At 36.4% G+C, this 24,472-nt stretch overlaps 2 protein-coding genes across 3 annotated transcripts in view; both read right to left on the bottom strand.

Annotated features, from left to right (window-relative positions):
• TEX264 (testis expressed 264, ER-phagy receptor) overlaps nucleotides 1-11,486 on the bottom strand; it is a 128,093-nt gene extending 116,607 nt beyond the window's left edge. The window contains exon 1 of the mRNA XM_053721117.1: nucleotides 10,551-11,486. Coding sequence (XP_053577092.1) covers nucleotides 10,551-10,817 — 267 coding nt within the window. The 5' untranslated portion in view covers nucleotides 10,818-11,486. The remainder of the gene's footprint in view (nucleotides 1-10,550) is intronic.
• Nucleotides 11,487-20,265: 8,779 nt separating this feature from the next.
• NPRL2 (NPR2 like, GATOR1 complex subunit) overlaps nucleotides 20,266-24,472 on the bottom strand; it is a 52,853-nt gene continuing 48,646 nt past the window's right edge. For both annotated transcript variants that reach the window (XM_053721116.1, XM_053721115.1), the window contains 2 exons: nucleotides 21,426-21,568; nucleotides 20,266-20,701 (listed from right to left, as the gene is read on the bottom strand). In XM_053721116.1, the coding sequence (XP_053577091.1) occupies nucleotides 20,634-20,701; nucleotides 21,426-21,568 (211 nt within the window). In that variant the 3' untranslated portion in view covers nucleotides 20,266-20,633. The remainder of the gene's footprint in view (nucleotides 20,702-21,425; nucleotides 21,569-24,472) is intronic.

The following is a 24,472-nucleotide window of genomic DNA, read 5'->3' as shown; positions in this document are numbered from 1 at the left end:
TTGACACTAAACGATTTATTCTTTTTATTAGCAATAATAACACAATTGTATCTTTTTTGTTATTACTAACTTACTTTTTAAGAAAGGTGTGAGGTTCGATGTAGACGTTTCATTATGGGGTACTTAGACCTGTGCAAGGGTGCAGTTTATGTGTTTGTGTATAATAATCATAGGGATCAATATCAAATTATATTTACTGGATTGTTTAATAGTATTTTTGTATGTGAGATAAGAACACAATTGTATTTATTGATTTTTTTTATTATTTATTTATTATTATTTTTTCCCTTTTGTTGTCATGTTTTATTGTCTTGACTATAGCCACGTATTTATATTTATCACTTGGATGTTATTATTAACCTTCTTTTTAAGTAATGTGTGAGATTCGATGTTTATGTATAACATGCACAGGGATTGACAAACCAAATTATTTTATTTTTTCTGTTTGTAATAAGTAATATTTTTGTAAACCCCTTGTTCCCCCTTTTTTTTCCTTTCTCTTCCCCTCTCCCTCCTCTCCCTTCTCAGGGTATATAATTCTTAAAAAGTAGGAGATAGACCAGTGTTTTTCAACCAATGTGCCGTGAGAGATCCTCATGGTGTGCCGCGGCACACTGACAACAGTGCGGGGGTGTTTGTGAATGAATGTCAATATGTCAATGTATAGTTTGTTAGGAGGTATGGCATGACAGCACAGTACAGTAGTGTATATATATATAATATATATATATATATATATAAAATATATATATATATATATATAGTGTATATATATCCTGTATTAGGCTACAATGTGTGATTTTGTAAAATTTTGGGAATGGTGTGTGCCACAGGGATTTTTATAATGTAAAAAAGTGTGCCACGGCAAAAAAAAGGTTGCAAATCACTGAGATAGACAATAAAGTCCTGTCCTTGGAATGTGGGGAGGATTCACTCCCCTGTTCAAAAGAAAAGCTGTTTTGAATTATTGAATAAAAAAGATTTTTGATATAGTCTGTCTCCAGGAGACACCTCTCTGATTTTGAACACAGTAAAATCAAGGTTAGGTTGGCTTGGGCATTCATTTTTTTCCTCATATAACAAAGCATCGAGAGGGGTAATGATTTCGATTCATAAAAATCTTGGGTATAAGATTAATAAAGTTTATAAAAGATAAAGAGGTGCAGATATCTGCTTGTGAGACTCTTGATTCAGGAAGGCAAAACTATTTTAATAATAAATGTGTACGGCCCAAATGTTCCTAATGAAAAGTTTGGAACCACCTGCTGAAGAGAATACGTTAAATTCACAAAGGATAAGATAATACTAACTGGAGATTTTAACATAACCCCTATTCCTTATCTATATAGGGCGTAAATTGGGAGAGCATATGTACAAAAGTTAGCTATACAAGATATCATCTAAACTATGAAAAAAGAGTATTTAAGTTATTCACACAGGCTGTAAATGTAGTGGAAATAATGGAGAATTGTTAAATCCCAATAATCGTGTAGTTTACATGTTGCTCCAAATCCCACAATACTCTTTTGAGATTGGACTTATTTCTTATATCTCAATCCTTAGCACCCAAGGTGTCAAATTGTGACATTCTTGAGTTTACTCTATCGGATCATGCTCCGTAACATTAATAGTTCAGACCAAAAAAAAATTCACATTCAATTCATTTTTTTTTCCCTAAGTATACTTTTAAATTCAGTTAAATTTAAATCCTTTTTGACCAAATCATGGGAAGTAGTTTAGCACTTTTAATAACCATTGTGCAGAAACAATGTTCCGATCTTTTGGGAAACAGCCAAACTTTACCTAAAGGCAGAGATTAACACCTATATGGCCAGTTTAAAAAGAGAGCAAATGTGTAAATTTAAACATTTGTCAAAACAAAGTATAAGAGGCCTATGCTCTCTATTTTGAGCAATCCTGATAGGCTAAATAGAGACAAATATTTTGCATCTAAGAAAAAATTTATTTGGAGGATAATTTCAAGCATCTGAGAATTTTAAAAGGGGCTAACATCATTTGATTCCAAAAAATAACAAAGACCCTTCAGAAGTTTCGGGCGTATAGACCCAATCTCTCTGCTAAATCTTGATTACAAGATTCTGATGAAGGATTTTTGGAAGAGAGGATGAAGGTAATTTTACCTAAAATTATTCATCCCGATCAAGTGGGCTTTGTGAGTGGGAGAGCATTAGAAAGTAATATAAGTAAAATTCTACATGCAATTTGCTTGTATAGTGGCATAAGTCTCTACTCTGCCAGAGGCCTTCCTGCTATCTTTGGATGCAGAGAAGGGGCCTTCGACAGAGTGGAGTGGCCATTTTTGGTGGAAGTTTTTAAAAAGATATGGCTTTAAAGGGTAATTTTGTTAATCTGATTGGCAATATATACTCTCGGATACTAAGGTATCTTTATTAATTAATAATGGCATCTCTTAAATATTTCGTACTTTCAAGGGAACCCGTCAAGGTTTTCCTCTATCTCCGCTTTTATTCGATTTAATACTAGAACATTTGGCCATTAACTTGAGAGGAGATTTTATCGGGAAATTAATATAGGTAAGTTGTGGCATTAAAAACCTCATTGTTTTGCAGATGATCTTCTTCTCTTTGTGGCTAACCCTAAGGATTCTATAACCTTGTTCTGATCTTTTGTGGAAGTACGGTGCCGTTTCCGGTTATAAGACAAACTTTTCGAGAATCCAAAATACTTTGGTTAAAAAAATTGAATAATCTCAATCACACTAGTTTATTCAAACAAATGTTCTGGATTATCTGGGGTTAAAAAATCTCTGCCAATCCTGCTGATTGGTATCAGGATAATATTTCCTACCCCAATTCTTAAGGGATAGTAAAGATAAGATGAAGAGCTGGGCAGCTCTTCCCGTCTCGATCTCCGTAAGATTAACCTCTACAAGATGTTCATAATTCCTAAAATCTTATATACACTCAGATGCTTCCCCCTTGTTGATTAAGAAACTCGATTTATGGCGTTTCAATCAAGCTTTGAGATACTTCATAAGGAGGTGGGGAGGAAAGCTAGAATAAAACTTGAAACTCTGTAACCATACTTATCCTAGAGGGGGATTGGGCCTTACCGATTCTGGGAATGGTACAATCTTGCCACTATCTTGCGATTGCCAATTGACTGTTACTACAGTCGTTTAAATTTTTCTAATAAATATCTAGAAGAGCAAGGTTTGGTTCTCCACACTCTTTAGGCTTGTGGTACATGCTCAATAAAGTTTTAGGGAAAGACAATCTCTAACCATCCTTTATATAAAGATATTTTAGTGGCATGGAGGAAAGCTATGAGGCTCCTGGATATCCAGTCTATTGTTTCTAAGTGGTTACCAGTACAAGGGAATTGTTACTTTCCCTTTGGGAAACACAGTTAATATATTTAACAATTGGTCACCCAATTAAAGCTTTAACTATTAAAGATATTTATGACTCAGACTCTAGGGGAGAGCTGTACAACTTTGTTCAATTTCAAGATAAAATCACTATGGTTCAACTAAACATAAGTCTACTTTCTTCAATTAAAAAGCTACATTTGTAAGCTCTCGAGAAACTTTTCCCAGTATGGTTAGATCATCTCTTACTAGACACTATTAACCCTGGAAAATGGTCCGTTATAATCTATTTATAAAATTTTAAGAACATCAAAGGGGGAATACGCGCATCAGTTGCTAATTTCTTATTGGGCGAATATTTTGGGAATGCCTGATCTTCCCAGTCATTTTTTAGAAGTCTTAAGAAAAACACAGTTTACTTTGCCCCTCAGTATATTTAAGGGTAACTCAATTTAGATTAGTGAAACAGGGACCTAGACTTTCACCACGACGAGTAGCCAAGTGGAATAAGGAAGTTAAAAATCAATGTTTTAAATGCTCTCAAAGTGTCCCAGATTTAGGCCATCTTTTATGGGATTGGTCCAAAAGTGAAACAATTTTGGTTAAAAGTTGGCGTATTTTCTCGTACCAAGTAATAAAAATAAAAATATTTTTATCAATGGGAATCTATCATTCTATTGTCTGCTCGAGACTTATGGGGGAATAAAAGTAACTTTATCCTAACAGCTATATTAATTCTTGTTACTGTTTAGTAACTGGATTAGTTTCGTAGAGTTCCCTCTGTTAACGAGTGCAAGAGAAACTATTGATACATTTCTGCAATAATAGCGGCCTATGACTATAGATCAGAGAGGAAAAAAGGATAACTTTTTTAGGAAGATCTAGAGGGACTTTATTCTTTACCAAGAAGACAAATTTTAATAAATCGAGATAGAGGTCAAGTTATTAATATATAATTGTAACAATGGTGGGGGAGGAGAGGGGGGGATAGTGGAGAGTTTTTTTTTTTTTTTTTGTGTGGTATATTCATTGTCGTTTATTTTTCTTTTTCTGCTTCCATGAAGTTTAATGTTCTTCAGGGCCTAATATAAGGGCCTTGTAATCATTGATTGTTATTTTTATTGGTACCTAGAGCTATTTTCCTTGGTATTTGTTCTTTTTTTCTTCTTTTACTGTGTATATTTATAATGGTATAATAAATAAAATACATAAAACAAAAAAACAAATGCCGAATCTGACTACAGGTAGCGTCACTTGATATGTTTGTGTAATAGTGGCAATACACAAATATCTGGATTTGCACAGGACCTTTGTGTCTTGCACTATTACACAAACATATAGGTTCTCCAAAATGAGCACAATTCCGCAACCTGCGGCCAGATTCAGCATTTGTTTGTATCAATAAATGCTGAAATGCACATCCAATGCACCAGTCTTAAAATGAACTTTCTGACTATAATGGCCCTTTAACATAATAGAGCATCTTATTATTGTTAGTAGGGCTGTGCAATATTGGAAAAAATTAATATTGTGATTTTGGCAATGAAATATTGTGATTGCGCTTTTAATCGTGATTTTTTAAAATAAAATAACTGTTAAACTTACATTTCTTAATAAAAAAATACATTAAACTGTACAGAATCTTAAAGTACATATTGCTCATTGTTCAATAACGGCTGATAGAATTAAAATACAAACAACAAAACTACTTTAAATTAAATTAGCTGCCTGCGCTGAGGTTACATAGTAGACAGTTCTGTCACTTCCAGACCACCACAAAACTTCTGCCAGACAACCGCCATACCAAGGCCTGTTGCTGCCGCCACACTGCACAATAAGGTGCTAAAATGATAGGGATTTTTTTTTTTTAATGACTGCGTTATGTGCTGTGACACAGATTTGTCGCTTCTTGGTCCGACCCCCTGGAGAAGTGATCAATACTACTGCAGGGCTGGAATGGAGCATTTGTGTAACTGACATGACATGTCAAGGAAGAAAATTCAGACTTTTTTGTTGTGGTTTGTTTTGATAAAAAATTGCAGCCTTGTGCGATTTAGATATTGCCTAGCCTCATATAGCGATGAATTGCATCATGTGATTAATTGCACAGCCCTAATTGCTACTGTATGTCCCTTTATGAATAAGACAGAACATTGAGGTGGGGAATATACAGATTTAAGTAGAATAATCCAAAACATTAGGAATCAGGAGAAAAACTTTAAATATTATTGCTTCCTTGAATTTGTCATGACCTAATCTAACCTCATGCTGTAAATGATTTAACAGACTCCTCTTATTCAATATAACTCTTATTATTTCATATAGCAGCCCTCCGTGACACCTCCTCCTGCTTAGCATGCTAGTGCACTCTATTCCTGCTTAACTTGCTCCATATAACATCTCCATAGAACAGCAGTTGTTGAATAGTACAGCCACACAGAAAGTCCAATCCCTGGTTACAATTATATTTCATATTTCTCCACAAAACAAGCTTCCTCCTTCTCCACTCCCCCCTTTCCTGCTAAATCTACTCTCCTATAAACACAATGAGTTCAAACAATGTTGTGGATGCTACATATGAGTTCAAGTTACAGTGTTATCCGATTGGGAAGATGATGTTTGCATTTCACTAATAGAGGCTTTTGCAACAGTTAATTCTTCACTCCATATAAGTTATCCCCGTAACTCTTCCTACTACTGCTCTAATATATTTTCTTATAAATCCATCGACTGCTACATATAACCCTTTACTATATATAGTTTTATATCTTCATTAGGGCTGCATCTAACGATTATTTTCATAATAGATTAATCGGACCGATTATTTTTTCGATTAATCGACTAATCGTATAAAATGTAAATAAATATTTTTTCCTATATTTGAAATAAAATCCATATACTGAGAGGTTATAAATATAAACTATCAGACTAAAACTTAACATTAACACAACTGTTTGGTCCAATTTTTAAGCAGCAGAGCACAGTTTTTATAATTAAGCAAAACACAAATTGTTTGAAAAGAGGTAGAGGCTAGTAATAGAGAGACTACCACTGTTTATAACATTCTGTTAATACACTCTTTCAGAAATTTTACATTGAAATGTTCACATGCTCCTGGCTGAGACGGTCCTCTTCTTTTTGCAAGTTATTTTGCCTGCAGCAGAGAGTAAGGCACTCAGATGGATGTTGAGGTGCCTGAGTTGCGTAAGGTAGGTTATTGCCAATTCACCAAGGTGGGCTATTATCTTTGTTAGCTCTCACCAATGCAAGGGGCCTCTTAACAAAGTAAGCCTGGTCTTCATTCTGACATAAAAATATCTATATGCAATGGTAAAAACAACCAGCTATAAAGGTTAGGGGGAAAAAAGATTCTAGTCCACTCTTAAAATAGCAGATATATATTTAGAGGCTGAATTTGGTACATATTCCAGATAATTAAAAATATTTAAAAAAAAAAAAGAAGGCAAAAGGGCTAAAGACTATACTGTATATCAGTAACAGGACACAGGCCTTGCACATTTATCTATAGCAGTGTTTTTCCAAACTGTGTGTCGTGAGACATTAGTGTGTCAGCAGGCAGTGTGTAGGTGTGTCCCTGCATCAGCACACTTTTTTTTTAAATTTACATTTTTATTTTTTAATTTTTTTTTGGTTTCTGACTTTTCACCTGCCTGCTACGCATATTTTCACATGTTGACACGTGATTTGATACCTAGTGGGTCACAGATCATCTTAACCTATTGGTGCAGCTCAGCGGGAACTGAACTATTCCCAGTGGCGGCACATTGGCTCCCGACTGCACGTGTAGACTCCTCAATCGGATTGTGACTGCATGTGTAGTCAGTGAGTGGGACAGCTGCTTGATAAAATTTGAGTGTCTTTTATCTAATATTCCACCAAATATTCAGAAACTGTGTTCATCCCATCAACCTCATACATCCCATTAAAATAGTAAGTAGGCTATTGGTGTTATTAAACTTTTCTTTTAATTCTTTGCACATACTTACTGTTACTTGTAAATACATTTTGTTATTATATAATGTATGTACTGTATCTCTTAAAACAAGTTAGTTTAACCTCCTGTTTGCTAGTACAACTGAATTACTGTGTCGCAAAATGATGTAGGTCTAAAAAGTGTGTCACCAACATAACAAGTTTGGAAAGCTCTGATCTATAGAGTACATATATCAGCAATAGCAAGCAATCCGATAAAAATGATGCAAACAGGTAATACTGACATAAATTCATATAACAAATGTCATCAATCTAGGGCTAGGTGTAAATAACAAGCTCAGCACTATATCATGCAAAGCACAGTCCCAAATATCCTGATTTAATGTAAAGAATACAAATTATGACTCCTATTTTATTTCTGGGTTGCACATAAGCCAGGAGTAGTTGTAAACTTAAAAATAAAAACTTATACTGTCCTGAAAAAGTGAAAAGTAAACGTCTGTAGACATCCTTTAGGTTAAGGGCATAGCCATAAAACACAATACCATGTGCAGGAGCTCATCGGAGTGAAGCAGCTGGTGCTGTGCACAGACCAACTAATTGCAAACCAACTAATCGATTATGAGATTCGTTGACAACTATTTTCATAATCGATTATTATCGATTATGCCGATTAGTTGTTGCAGCTCTAATCTTCATTTAACCTCATACTATAACTTTTACAACTACTTTACATATTCCCTTACTATAATTCCTACCATTGCACTACATGTTTGCTCCCTATAACTCTTCCGATTAAAGGGACACTCAGGTTAAATTAATTTTTCATGATTCAGATACAGTATGTAATTTTAAACAACTTTCCAATTTACTTCAATTAAACAAAATGTGCACAGTCATTTATATTTACACTTTTTGAGTGACCAGATCCTACTGAGCATGTGCAAGAATTCACAGACTATACGTATATGCATTTGTGATTGGCTGATTGCTATCACATGGTACAAGGGGAGTGGAAATATAAATAACTTTGAAATTTGTTATAAAGAAATCTACTACTCATTTGAAGTTCAGACTAAGTGCTATTGCATTGTCTTGTTATCTTGCATTTGTTGATTATGCAAATCTAATGTGTTGACTGGTCCTTTAACCCATATAGCCAATCCATATAACACCCTCTACTGCTCCATTAGCTCTTCCTATTAATCCATATAAACTTCACTGATAACAATTGATTGCTCCATGTATAAAAGGGGCATTATTTTTGACATCCAAAAGGAGGAACATTTTAAAATGTATTAAAGCTTTTTATTGTATGTGTGTGTGTGATGTGTCACTATACATCAATAAGGTAATGCAGGTGGTCGACAAATCTGTTTTTAAAATTTAGGAGCCAGTAAGAATATTTAGAAGGCAGACATACTTTTAGGAATCAGACAGTGGTATTTGTAAATAGATAAATAGAGAATAATCCTAAAGCGTTAGGAGTTAGTGGAGTTAAATTCCTGGCTCCTGGGTTTGTCGAGCCCTGAAGTAATTGGGTGTCAAATACTTAATGTTAATTTTTAACACGTTGCTCTTATATACAAAAAGATATGGATTTTAAAAGTTACCATACCTTTAACTCATCCTGTACACACGTCCTTGAAAATCTCTCACATAACCTCTTTATAAAACTCTTCTAATTTGCTCTTTAGAGATCTCTCCTGATAAATTATATTTTACCATAGAGTTTTTTTCACCATCCCATTTACATTTAGCACAAACCACAGCTATTTGTACACTATTAGCAATGACAAATTGTTGGGTCTGAAAATGTGCATGAAACATAAGGACCACCTACAATAATAAAGAACTAGATGTACATTTTTTTCTATCAATGGGCCCATGGAATGATATATAGAGATGCATATAGAAGAATGTGAATAAGTTAAGAGTTAGAAGTAAAACTACTTACCCTGGATCCCTGGGAATTGTTAAGCTTTTAAAATCAATAACCACTTAATTTATACACGAAACCAGAAGTGCACATAAAAGATCTGTTTCTATGTTATCACACATTCCAAGAAAGAGGAAGAAAGGACATCTGCCGAAACGTTGTGCTAGGCATGGGCAACATTTTGCCGGCAGCTGCATTCATTTTGGTTGTCGGATATATCGTGTGAAAGAGGAAAACACGGAGATTTGTACAAATCAAGATCTTAGTGTGTCGCACTTCCACACTAATCATAGATGTGTGCATTGCAGAGGTTTCTGATACCTCCAACTGTGGAAGAAGGGCGACCCTTTGTGCTGTTTGGCTATTTTTGGAGGCAATATTTAAAATTTGAAACAACAACAAACTAATTCTGGATTTGCACAGATTTTAGTGTGTTGCTGTTTTCACAAGTATAAATTTGACCCCAAAAATTGCCCTACATCACGAAGGGTCGCCGTCTTCCGCATTGGGAGGTATCTGAAACCTTTGCATGCAGTCGCCTACTGATATATCTTGCGCCAAACCAATGTCGTTGCCTGAAGCTATTTTTGGCATTCATTTAGCAAACAAATGCCTTATCACAAACTTTTGTCAATGGCTAGTGCTAAGTAATGTTGGAATAAATAAATGAGCCACGGCCATGATAAAATTATCTCTGTTGTGGCAGCGCTGCTTTTGTGTATAGACTACACCCTATAGGGTCCTCCTGGAATAATTGATGATACTGAACCATGTGATCACTTCTTTATTACCCAATGAATTACAAACATGATGCTAAATATAAATAGTGTAACCTTCATTTTTGTCCTTTATCCACAATAATTTAAGATATAGTTGCAAGAGTACCTTCTAAACCAATTTTATTGCAATAGAAGTGGACAAAAGTTTTGGATTAACACTTAGTTCAGGTGAATTATCAATTTTCCTCTGGAATAAAAGTGGGTTTAACACAAGAGTCTGGCAACCATATCCTGCTGATCCAACTGCAAATGTAAAGGATATATTGGATGTAGAACATAACAGCTCTATTAGGTGGTACTCAGTGCTGAATAACAACATTCAAGATTGTTACACATAATCCAGAATATTATGGTGCCTCGTGTTCAGCACATTATTATTGCAACATATTGAAGTGATGAACCCTCACGTATTTGCTTAACACAAAAGCTAATAATAATTTCTAGGATTTGATTGACAGACATGAATATTTGGTATGTTTGTGGTGCACAACATTATATACATCTAATTACTACCCAATGTTCTCACCTTCATGGGATTGTCGTAGTACACTCCAATCGATACTAACTTGGGAGCAATGCTGACACTTTCCGTGTATAAGTTCCCACTCTCATCGTAGGGTCCCACTCTGAACTTGTATGCCAACACGGCCCCACGTATGGGAGGTGGACCTGCACGGACTTCCACCTCAGTCAACAGTCCTGAATACACTGCCACCCCAAATAGAGTGAGGAGCAGCAGAGCCACAAGGGCAGCAACCAGGCAGATCAGCACCCACTCTGGTACAGCACCCATGCCACTCTCACACTATGCCTGGCAGGGTGCCTTATTCTGACAACTTCACACCTTTCCAGCCAATGATCAGATTCTGGGCACAGGGTGCAAGTGCTCCCCTATGAAATATCAAGTGGTACCTTCAATCCAGACTACCAATGTGTCATCTAGATCACACCACGGCTAATGTGGGGGAGAATAAGAAGCAAATAAAATCCATTTAAAAAGCGTTGAATTCAAGGTCACCAGAAAAGAATGATTTCAGACATCTCTTTTCTATAAAAGGTCAGCACAGCTCTGGTTTGAGCTGAAATAAGAATGAACAAAAAAATCGCTTCCGGGTGCAAAGCTGGACGAATCTACTACACAATTTTATAGGGGTCGCAAGGAAATTTTAATGTGAGAAAAGCAGAATGGACACAACAGAAACACTTAGCTTGTTAGTTGTTTTTTTTTTATTACAAACCGTGACAGGATATTACCACTAAAACGTGCTGTAATCTCACCAATCCTAATTTATATAATGTGTTGGTACGTCCCTGTTACCATAGAAATGGATGAGACGCTCATGGACGCACACTTCCCCCTGGTTTAGCGATGGGTTGGTTGGCGGACACCGGTGGTTGCTAGACAGGTATTCTGCAGGAATCCTTTTGCTCCTGATGTGCAGCGAGTTGTGGCCCTGCGATCCCGGCCAGGTGCACAAGATCAGGGGACAGGAGCAGGTGCAACACGGAGGCAGAGCTTGAAAAAAAAAAAAAGTGGGGCTTCTGATTGGTCGCCAAAAATAGGCGGGAAACCCAAGGGACAAAAACTCTGGAGAGGGAGCAGCGGACAGCTGATGATGACACTTCACAGCAACAGTGTTGTAATACTGAGCTGCAGCAGTTATAGTGCAATAAACAGCTGTTCCCCTAGCGCCTCACAATATGGCGTATAACCACACAGCACTAATACAGCGTGTAACAATGACCCAGTACAGCTTCTACTACTGATGCTGCCAATAATTATAACCAATAACAGCCTAACCCCCCTATGTGACAGCAATAGTGAGTATAAGCTCACAGTGCCACAATATATTGTGTAGATTAGAATGTGTACAATCCTAATACAGGGGAGCCTTTTATTAGTGCAGATCATTAAGCAGCATGTATATTATTGCTATGACTTACACCGAGTTACCTTTGAGGGGCTCCCCACATTTTTTGCACCAAGGCACTTTATTGAGTAGGTCTGCTACCCTTGAGGAATACAGTCAGGAAGAGACCAACTGCCTCAAGTAATCATGCACCAAGATCTATGAGAAGAATTGCTCAGATTTTAGTTCTTTTTTTGAAAGCAGCCAATGATTTAAAGGGACACTGTACCCAAAAAATTTCTTTAGTGATTTAGATTGAGCATGAAATTTTAAGCAACTTTCTAATTTACTCCTATTATCAAATTTTCTTCATTCTCTTGGTATCTTTATTTGAAATGCAAGAATGTAAGTTTAGATGTCGGCCCATTTTTGGTGAACAACCTGGGTTGTCCTTGCTGATTGGTGGATAAATTCATCCACCAATAAAAAAAAGTGCTGTCCAGAGTACTGAAACCAAAATAAAGCTTAGATGCCTTCTTTTTCAAATAATGATAGCAAGAGAACGAAGAAAAATTGATAATAGGAGTAAATTAGAATGTTGCTTAAAATTGCATGCTCTTTCTGAATTACAAAATAAAAAATTTGGGTTCAGTGTCCCTTTAACAAGGAGATTATTAAACAGAGGATACTATCAGAGGGCATCAAATTATGAGAGAGGTTACAACCCCCCAAAATAAAATGATATGATTTATAACTACATATCCTACCCAATCTGTATTCACCAAATTCTTAACGGGACTGTAAACATTTATCTAAACTCATTAATAATAAGCACTTCATGTTCTTAAATACATTTTTATCTTAAAGGACCAGTCAACACAGTAGATTTACATAACCAACAAATGCAAGATAACAAGACAATGCAATAGCACTTAGTCTCAACTTCAAAAGAGTAGTAGATTTGTTTTCTGATAATTTTAAAAGTTATGTCTTTTTCCACTCCCCCTGTACCATGTGACAGTCATCAGCCAATCACATAAGCATACACACTTATTCTTGCACATGCTCAGTAGGAGCTGGTGACTCAAAAAGTTTAAATATAAAAAGACTGTACACATTTAGTTAATGGAAGTAAATTGGAAAGTTGTTTAAAATGGCATGCTCTATCTGAATAATGAAAGTTTAATTTTAATTGAGTGTCCCTTTAAATTGCAGAGCATAAGCGGTACGGAAGCGTTTTAAAATAAAGCAAAAAACGTACATAATATTTGCTCCACTATCTGCCCATGCAGCCCGGGATTTTTTTTTCCCATAAGTGCTCCAGGTAGGTTATGTCAATCGATTTTTTTTTTTTTTTTTGCCCATTTTCTAAACCGGAGCACGCAATCCCCCATCCTCTGCGCATGCGCAATACTCAGTCGGCTCAATCTCAAACACAGAATCTCAATGCACAAAGCACTGATATTCTGTGTACTGTATATGGCTGTTGGATCGTTTGAGTGTGCATGCGCAGGGCAAGAGGAAATGTGCGCTGTCACAATTAGAGAAGATGGACGTTCACTCCACTATTGGCTGCAGGGGCAATGATGGCAATTGCTGAAAAAAAGCTTCGGATTTGTATGTGGCCAGAATATGCGTTTTTGGGTAAGTATAAAATAAAATTTTGAACGCTTCCACTGCGCTTTTGCTCTGCAAACTTAGACTTATCTATATTTAAAATATTAAACTTTAATCTAGGGGCTGTCATTTGATCCGTATAAAAAGGATCTTTAATTTGAAGGCATATGAAACACAATTTTTTTTCTTTCAGGATTCAGATAGAACATGCAATTCTAAACAATTTGAGATATTAATATAAAATGATAAATCACATATATAAAAAGAAGGCTGCAATATACTTTCATTATTTATTTTGTCCCCTTTCATTCCATTCTGAAATTGTGAGATTTTCAGCTCCTGTTAGAAATGAAAGTGCAGAACATAGTTATATTCCACACAGCTATTGGCTGGACACTCTAGTGACCTATTTATAACTGTCCCTAATTGGCTACAGTAGAGAAGGTAACCTAAGTTACAACATGGCAGCTCCCATTGTTTTTTAGACACTAAAACGTTACACGTATTTTGTCAATGTTTGAACAGCTAATGAAACTTTAAAAAATACATCTACATGTTAGTCTTAGAGTAATCTTTTCTTTGAATGCATCATTCTATCTAACATTTATTTAATGTGTATTGTTCCTTTAGAAACTTTTTTAAAATTAGTATATTCAAATAACAAGGACAGATGTATTTTATTTATTCTAAGATTCATAAAATTCCCCACTTGACATTACAATATATTATATACTGTAAATATGTTAGCCCCTTTTCGTTATTTATATTTCTTAATTTTAAAATATTTTGATCTTTTTGAATTAAAACATAAGGATATTTTAAGCCTAAATTATTAAACATAGAAATGTCTTTGACATATCAAAAAAGTTGTTACATTACAAAGCAATAGAAGGTGCTTATTTGATTGGTCACTTTTAAATTTGAAAATGTAATGGTTAGATAGTACCTGATTGAAAGACTTATTTCTTTATCGTACTCAAAAGAAAACAAACTTTATTTATTTTCAAAATAATATGATTGGACAAAGACCAATCATAGGATTTAACATCTAAATGATCCTATTGGATAGGTATGTTCCAGTCAACTATACCCAAAAAAGAACTATGAATGAAAATTTAAGAAGGTAATAGCTCTGGGGAACTCTTTCATGGCAAATTGTGCGAGTAATCGGATAGAAGCATGCTTATTCTGATTGGTCGCCACCATTATTTAAATTTCATTATCTTTTGTTTATTTTAATTTATTTTCCATTTTTTCAACTTTTTTAGCCACATTCTTAGCACAGAGGGTTTCCCCCACTTGACACAGTTTTATAAAAAAATGATTTGTGCTCCTACATCCCCTAGTTCCTATTTTTTTTTTTATATGCCACTATCAAAGTCCTGGATTGGGTACTCCAAAAGAGGCAAGTGATAGGGGGGAAATAATGACAGCAAAAAAAAGGTGTTAATGCATTCAAAACATTTTCAACTTACCTAGTATGTTAATTTATTGCAAATGGGCAGACACCCCTAGTTTACTACCACTTTCACAATGAAAAATGGAGGTCTTTTCACTACCCTCACAGAAGCTTAATACATTCTGAAGGATCTGGAGATGTGAACCTGAAATATGCCACACAGTTATTGTGTGATCATTGAACCTGTCCTTAACCCCTTAATGACCACAGCACTTTTCCATTTTCTGTCCGTTTGGGACCAAGGCTATTTTTACATTTTCGCTGTGTTTGTGTTTAGCTGTAATTTTCCTCTTACTCATTTACTGTACCCACACATATTATATACCGTTTTTCTCGCCATTAAATGGACTTTCAAAAGATAGCATTATTTTCATCATATCTTATAATTTACTATAATTTTTTTTATAAAATATGAGGAAAAAATGGAAAAAACAACACACTTTTTCTAACTTTGACCCCCAAAATCTGTTACACATCTACAACCACCAAAAAACACCCATGCTAAATAGCTTATAAATTTTGTCCTGAGTTTAGAAATACCCAATGTTTACATGATCTTTGCTTTTTTTTTGCAAGTTATAGGGCCACAAGTACAAGTAGCACTTTGCTATTTCCAAACCACTTTTTTTCAAAATTAACGCTAGTTACATTGGAACACTGATATCTTTCAGGAATCCCTGAATATCCATTGACATGTATATAATTTTTTTAGCAGAAATCCCAAAGTATTGATTTAGGCCCATTTTGCTATATTTCATGCCACCATTTCACCGCCAAATGCGATCAAATAAAAAAAATTGTTCACTTTTTCACAAATTTTTTCACAAACTTTAGGTTTCTCACTGAAATTATTTACAAACAACTTGTGCAATTATAGAATAAATGGTTGTAAATGCTTCTCTGGGATCTCCTTTGTTCAGAAATAGGAGACATATGGCTTTGGCTTTGCTTTTTGGTAATTAGAAGGGTGCTAATTGCCACTGCGCACCACACGTGTATTATGCCCAGCAGTGAAGGGGTTAATTAGGGAGTTTCTAGGGTTAATTTTAGATTTAGTGTAGTGTAGTAGACAACCCCAAGTATTGATCTAGGCCCATTTTGGTATATTTCATGCCACCATTTCACTGCCAAATGCGATCAAATTAAAAAAAAACGCAAATTTTTCACAATTTTAGGTTTCTCACTGAAATTATTTACGAACAGCTTGTGCACAATGGTTGTAAATGCTTCTCTGGGATCCCCTTTGTTCAGAAATAGCAGACCTATAGACTTTGGCGTTGCTATTTGGTAATTAGAAGGCCGCTAAATACTGCTGCGCATCACACGTGTATTATGGCTAGCAGTGAAGGGGTTAATTAGGTAGTTTGTAGGGAGCTTGCAGGGTTAATATTAGCTTTAGTGTAGAGATCAGCCTCCCACCTGACACATCACACCCCCTGATCCCTCTCAAAGAGCTCTCTTCCCTCCCCCACCCCACAATTGTCCCTGCCATCTTAAGTACTGGCAGAAAGTCTGCCAGTACTAAAATAAAAGTTTTTTTTTTAAAAAACTTTTTAAAAATATTTACATATGCTACTGAGTAGGATCCCCCCTTAGCCCCCAACCTCCCTGATCCCCCCCCAAAACAGCTCTCTAACCCTCCCCCTCTGCCTTATTGGGTACTGGCAGCTGCCTGCCAGTACCTAGTTTCCAAAAAAAATAATGTTTTTTTTTTATTTTTTTGCCGTTTTTTCTGTAGTGTAGCTTCCCCCCCCCCCACAGACCAACCCCCACCACCTAACTGATGGGTTTTATTTTATATATAATTTTCCCCATTTTTGTACACTTTTTTTCTGTAGTGTAGCGGTTCCCACCCGCTCCCTCCCAGTGCATGCGTCCGTGCGCGCCCCCGGCCATCCCCGCCCACGATCCCGCCCCCCTCCAGATCAGCAGGGCCATCAATGGCCGCCTCCCATACAGACTCCCACCCAACAACGAAAATAACCACCGATCTCCGGTGCAGAGAGGGCCACAGAGTGACTCTCTCTGCACCGGATGGCTAAAAAATGTTATTGCAGGATGCCTCGATATCGAGGCATCCTGCAATAACCGGAAAAGCAGCTGGAAGTGATCAGGATCGCTTCCAGCTGCTTTCCAGACCGAGGACGTGCACGGTACGTCCTTGGTCGTTAACTGACTTTCTTTTGAGGACGTACCCTGCACGTCCTTGATCGTTAAGGGGTTAAAGGGATATTAAACCCAATTTTTTTTTTCTTTCAAGATTCAGATAGAGCAAGCAATTTTAAGCATCTTTCTAATTTATTCCTATTATCAATTTTTCTTTGTTCTCTTTGTATCTTTATTTGCAAAGCAGGAATGAAATCGTACGAGCCGGCCCATTTTAGGTTCAGCACCTGGGTACCACTTTCTGATTGGTGGCTAAATGTACACTGGGCAAGGAGTCCACGTCTGGTTTCCCCTATCACCCTTAGGGAAAACTTCCCTAGGGTCATTATACAAATGTATACGAAGAGAGAAGCGCTCCCACAGGAACGAACAACAGCTCAGTGGCTTGTTTTATGGCGATTTACCACCTAGGAGCAGCCTCTTTTAGCCCAATTATGCTTTTACAGAGGATAACTTTCCTGAAGTATATCAGTCTGATCCCACTGAGTAAGGTCAATCCAGCCCTGAAATACCAGGCAATGCTCCTCGGAACAAGGGAAGTGGCAACCCCAGAAAATCGTTGCAGCATCCTTTGGCCCTCATCAGTCAGGTGCAGCCATATCCTATTAAGCACTTTACATATGTATTAAAAATGTTGTAGCTAAAGCTGTTAAAATTGAGTGAACGTCCCTGTTGTCATTTCCCGTTATGAGCTGTTAGACAATATAGTATTGCACCTTCCCCACACAGCTCACTATTGGCTACACTCTCTAACCTTCTGTGGTACATGTACAGGGAGTGCAGAATTATTAGGCAAGTTGTATTTTTGAGGATTAATTTTATTATTGAACAACAACCATGTTCTCAATGAACCCAAAAAACTCATTAATATCAAAGCTGAATATTTTTGGAAGTAGTTTTTAGTTTGTTTTTAGTTTTAGCTATTTTAGGGGGATATCTGTGTGTGCAGGTGACTATTACTGTGCATAATTATTGGGCAACTTAACAAAAAACAAATATATACCCATTTCAATTATTTATTTTTACCAGTGAAACCAATATAACATCTCAACATTCACAAATATACATTTCTGACATTCAAAAACAAAACAAAAACAAATCAGTGACCAATATAGCCACCTTTCTTTGCAAGGACAATCAAAAGCCTGCCATCCATGGATTCTGTCAGTGTTTTGATCTGTTCACCATCAACATTGCGTGCAGCAGCAACCACAGCCTCCCAGACACTGTTCAGAGAGGTGTACTGTATTCCCTCCTTGTAAATCTCACATTTGATGATGGACCACAGGTTCTCAATGGGGTTCAGATCAGGTGAACAAGGAGGCCATGTCATTAGATTTTCTTCTTTTATACCCTTTCTTGCCAGCCACGCTGTGGAGTACTTGGACGCGTGTGATGGAGCATTGTCCTGCATGAAAATCATGTTTTTCTTGAAGGATGCAGACTTCTTCCTGTACCACTGCTTGAAGGTGTCTTCCAGAAACTGGCAGTAGGACTGGGAGTTGAGCTTGACTCCATCCTCAACCCGACAAGGCCCCACAAGCTCATCTTTGATGATACCAGCCCAAACCAGTACTCCACCTCCACCTTGCTGGCGTCTGAGTCAGACTGGAGCTCTCTGCCCTTTACCAATCCAGCCACGGGCCCATCCATCTGGCCCATCAAAACTCACTCTCATTTCATCAGTCCATAAAACCTTAGAAAAATCAGTCTTGAGATATTTCTTGGCCCAGTCTTGACGTTTCAGCTTGTGTGTCTTGTTCAGTGGTGGTCGTCTTTCAGCCTTTCTTACCTTGGCCATGTCTCTGAGTATTGCACACCTTGTGCTTTTGGGCACTCCAGTGATGTTGCAGCTCTGAAATATGGCCAAACTGGTGGCAAGTGGCATCTTGGCAGCTGCACGCTTGACTTTTCTCAGTTCATGGGCAGTTATTTTGCGCCTTAGTTTTTCCACACGCTTCTTGCGACCCTGTTGACTATTTTGAATGAAACGCTTGATTGTTCGATGATCACGCTTCAGAAGCTTTGCAATTTTAAGAGTGCTGCATCCCTCTGCAAGATATCTCACTATTTTTGACTTTTCTGAGCCTGTCAAGTCCTTCTTTTGACCCATTTTGCCAAAGGAAAGGAAGTTGCCTAATAATTATGCACACCTGATATAGGGTGTTGATGTCATTAGACCACACCCCTTCTCATTACAGAGATGCACATCACCTAATATGCTTAATTGGTAGTAGGCTTTCGAGCCTATACAGCTTGGAGTAAGACAACATGCATAAAGAGGATGATGTGGTCAAAATACTCATTTGCCTAATAATTCTGCACTCCCTGTATATTGTTCTTTGTTTTCTGACTTTGTGTCCCTTTAACTCTGTACCAGCCTAGACAAATTAAGTTAGATTTCACCTCTTCACCTGAGATCAAATCGAAATGTATCATGTAGCATATTAAGAGGTTAATAAATCATTAATATTATTTCAGTCCCAATCTAGATAATTATTCACTCAACACAGTCCTGGGCTTTAAAGGGATATGAAACCCAATTTTTTTTCTTTAATGATTCAGATAGAGCAGGAAATTTTAAGCAACTTTCTAATTTACTCCTAATATTTTTTTTTCATTCTCTTGATATGCTTTGTTCAATGAGCAGCAATGCACTTCTGCTTGCTGACTGAACACATGCGTGAGCCAATGACAATCTGTATATATGCATCCACCAATCAGCAACTAGAACCTAGATTCTTTGCAGCTCATGAGCTTTCCTAGATAAACATTTCAGCAAAGGATAACAAGAGAAGAAAGCAAATTAAATAATAGAATTGCAAAGTTGTTTAAAATTGTATTCTCTATCAGAATCATGAAATAAACATTTTGGGTTTTATGTCCCTTTAAGGACTGCATTTTCTGCAACCTGAGTCTTGGTGCATCTACAGGAAACCAATCGGTTACCTGCCTATTAATGTGTCACCCCTACATCCTCTAAACCAAATCATGTTCTTAATGTACAAAATACTACTGGGTAGCATACACAAAATTACACCACCCCAGCACAGTGCTCACTGCCAGCCAATGTCACTCAACTTTAAAACTGCATACCCATAACTCCACACACAGCAGCAGTTACAGGTTAATAGAACACAATGTATTGCTTCTTTTGTTGTTTTTAGTGTTGCATTCTCTTTGCCAGAAGATCATTTATTTACTTAAAGACATACAGACAAGTCAAAAGGGGCTTTTGGTTTAGGGAATAATTTTGTGCAATGCATAGAAAATATATAAATATTATAAAGGAAATAGAAAGATGCGTCTCATCTCCAAAGTAGATGGTGAACTTTTAATATTTTATTAACGGTCTTTGAATCTTTCCTTGATATATATAGTTCGGTCTTCTGAAATCCAGCAAAAATGTCAAAGCACCCACAGCGGATGCACCAGGGCTATACACACAGGTTCTCCGTCCAGCAGCTCCTGTGGCCCAGTTCCACTAATCATCTTTATTTTCTTAACACTCAGATGTTCACTTTAAACATACAATGATATTTGGGTCACTGTCCAGTCTCTCGTCTAGCTCCCGGTAACTCATACCTGTGTGTAATAAATGCAAAGATCACAATCTAGGATTAATGCTGTGAACAGTTTATTAAAGGGACAGTATACACAAATTTTCATATAACTGCATGTAATAGACACTACTTTAAAGAAGAATATGCAAAGATACTGATCTAAAAATCAGTATAAAAAAGCACTGTTAATGAGGCTAGGCTGGGACACCCACTGAAAGGGGCTGGGTAAAAAAAAAGAGCAGACCACTCCTCCCACTCTGCATATGAAAAGACATAACATAAACAGGAGCCTGTAAACGCGTGTATACATTTGACACTGTGGGGCTTGGTTAGGAGTCTGAAAATCAGCACAATGTTTTTAAAAAATAAGCAAAACTATACATTTTTATAAAAACACACCCATATGGCCTATATAAATGGGTCATCTACAAAACATTTATGCAAGGAAGAATCTAGTGCACAATGTCCCTTTAAGTGGTGAAAGCGGAGGTCTCCCACCCATGTGGCTAAAAAAACAATGTTATGTAACTTTAGGACTGGGATTAAAGTTGCGGTGAACCAGGGTTTGACCCCTGGCCAATGGTGACAGTGAATACAGACACAGCGTTGCTGCGGCCATGGAAATTCAAACCATGTTATCGCCAGTGGAGTTACACGCCCAGTAAGAACTGTTTACATGGCAATGAAAGGCTGAAAAACATGGGATAAGGTTGAATGAGTAAAGCATTGAGGCAAAAAAAACCTACCAGTCTTACAGCAGATCTCATCATAGCTGTGGCTTCCAGTGTAAAGTCGTGCAGGAGAACATCGCTCATCTCGTGAAATCTTCACTGGGTATTTCTGTAACCTCCGAATAAGCTTCTTCATCAGGCCAAACTGGATGAGTTTCCTGTGTCAACAAACAAGTCCATCTATGTATCAGAAAGCAAATCAAAATGCTCTTAGGTCACCTGACAAAAAAAAGTGTCATCAGGAACTGTACCAAAGCTAGGTAGAAGTGTATCAGTTTATGAGTTGTTACTCTGAATTACAGAACGGAGTTCTCACATATAAATGAAATCCAGCACTAGATTAAATAGATATTAAAAAAGGTAAATTAAAGGGACATTCCAGCCAAAATTGGAATCCACATGGGTTCATTTCAGTTTTGAATAGAAGCATTTTTTTAATATACATGTAATAATAAAAATGCTTCTAATAAAATATATAGCTGTTTCAAATGTGTATTTAAGTATGCACCGTGCACCAGCTTTTTAATCACAGCACTTGCTCAAAGGGCCTAAGATATTTGTACCATCTGGTAATGACTCTATTTGTTAATTGCTGACATGATACAAGTCCCACTGGCGCACTAAACAGCTGCAGTACTTAAAATGAGAATATCTAGCTATGCTTCACATGCACGTGCAGAGAAAAATACTAACACTAAAACAGTGATAAATTTTGCTAGAAGCATTTTTGCCAGTATATTGCAAATATATTTCTATTCAAAGATGTTATTCATCTATGTGCATTTAGATTTTGACCGGAATGCCCCTTTAAACTCTAAATACTTTTTATAAACATAGTAATTAAGTTATTTCCCACCTCCCTCTAGTCACGGCTGCCGCCATGTTGTAATCTATCTTTCACTACATTCTGGTGCTGACCTGTTTGTGCAGTAACTCTCCTTCAGATACCTGCAGTGTAACCTAGATTTCAAAATGGCAGCATCCATGATTTAAGGAGGTGCATGACATTTGTTTAGTGTCCCTTTAAAGTTGCATTATAGTACATCTGCAATCAAACACTATATTGCAAAATAAATAGTTTAAAATGATTTAATACTGTCATGTTGTTAACACAATTTGCAAGGTTTTGAGAGTAGCAGTCCTGGGATACACCCTTTTAAAAGTTTGGTGGAATTCATGCTCCTGGTCTCCTTTGCTGTATCCAGTTGACAATAGTTGTAAATGAGCTTGTGATTTAATCTAAGTAATTAAAGTGTCAAATATTACATTTTTTGTTTAACATTATATTAGTTGTTAAAAGGACATGAACCCCAAAAATGTTCTTTCATGATTTAGATAGAACATACAATTCTAAACAACTTTCCAATTTACTCCTATTAGCAATTTTACTGAATTCTTTGTGTCCTTTGTTGAAGGAGCAGCAATGCACTACTGGGAGCTAGCGGAATACATCGGGTGAGCCAATGACAAGGGGAATATATGTGAAGCCACCAATCAGCAGCTAGATCCCAGTATGCATTGCTGCTCCTGGGACTACCAAGTATGCTTTTCAACAAAGGATACCAGATAAGTGAAACAAATTAGATAACAGGAGAAAATTGGAAAGCTGTTTCAAATTACAAATATAGTATAAATATATGTATGTATATATATATATATATATATATATATATATATATATATATATATATATATATATATATTTAAATATTTTAAGATTGCACTATAAAATATTTAATGAAAGGTTATAAGATATACAGTGGACCCTTCAGGTCCTTAAAGTTTTTGGTTGATTCTACAACTTAAAGTATTTTTGTTACTTGTTCTCAGACATGTTTGTGAATCACCACATTTAAGTGGATCCCTAGAGACCTTCCCATTTTGTTTGAACTTGCTGGACTTAACTCTGGTCTCACATATGTAGTCTCCACATGCTGGACTAATAAAGTAAAAACGAGGTTGCCTAGCGATACTCATCACACCTATCTTCTGGACTCAATACCACATGTACTACATACGATATGTCTATGCATTGTATATTTGAGCCCAAGTGTCTATGTCTGGGTTTATTGTAATGTTCATCTTTGTGGTGTGTCAATAAAGATGATTTAAAAAAAAAAAAAAAATACTTAAAGGGACACTGAACCCAAATTTTTTCTTTTGTGATTCAGATAGAGCATGACATTTTAAAGGGACAGTCTACACCAGAATTTTTATTGTTTTAAAAGATAGATAATCCCTTAATTACCCATTCCCCAGTTTTGCATAACCAACACAGTTATAATAATATACTTTTAACCTCTGTGATTATCTTGTATCTAAGCCTCTGCAAACTGCCCCTTTTTTTCAGTTCTTTTGACAGACTTGCAGTCTAGCCAATCAGTGCCTGCTCCCAGATAACTTCACATGCACGAGCACAGTGTTATCTATATGAAATACGTGAACTAACACCCTCTAGTGGTGAAAAACTGTTAAAATGCAATCTGAAAAGAGGTGGGCTTCAAGGTCTAAGAAATTAGCATATGAACCTCCTAGGTTAAGCTTTCAACTAAGAATACCAACAGAACAAAGTAAAATTGGTTATAAAAGTAAATTGGAAAATTGTTTAAAATTACATGCTCTATCTGAATCATGAAAGTTTATTTTGGCCTAGACTGTCCCTTTAAGCAACTTTCTAATTTACTCCTATTATCAATTTTATTTTCTTCATTCTCTTGGTATCTTTATTTGAAATGCAAGAATATAAGTTTAGATGCCGGCCCATTTTTGATGAACAACCTGGGTTGTCCTTGCTGATTGGTGGATAAATTCACCACCAATAAAAAAGCGCTATCCAGAGTCCTGAACCAAAAAAAGCTTAGATGCCTTTTTCAAATAAAGATAGCAAGAGAATGAAGAAAAAAATGATAATAGGAGTAAATTAGAAAGTTGCTTAAAATTGCATTCTCTATCTGAATCACGAAAGAAAAAAAATTTGGGTTCAGTGTCCCTTTAAAAAGGGACATGAAATCTAAAATTTTCCTTTCACGATTTAGAGTATGCAAAGTTAAACAGATTTTTAA

This window comes from Bombina bombina, chromosome 7, assembly GCF_027579735.1.
Source record: "Bombina bombina isolate aBomBom1 chromosome 7, aBomBom1.pri, whole genome shotgun sequence".
Lineage (NCBI taxonomy): Eukaryota > Metazoa > Chordata > Amphibia > Anura > Bombinatoridae > Bombina > Bombina bombina.
This window is presented reverse-complemented; position numbering and strand designations above follow the sequence as displayed.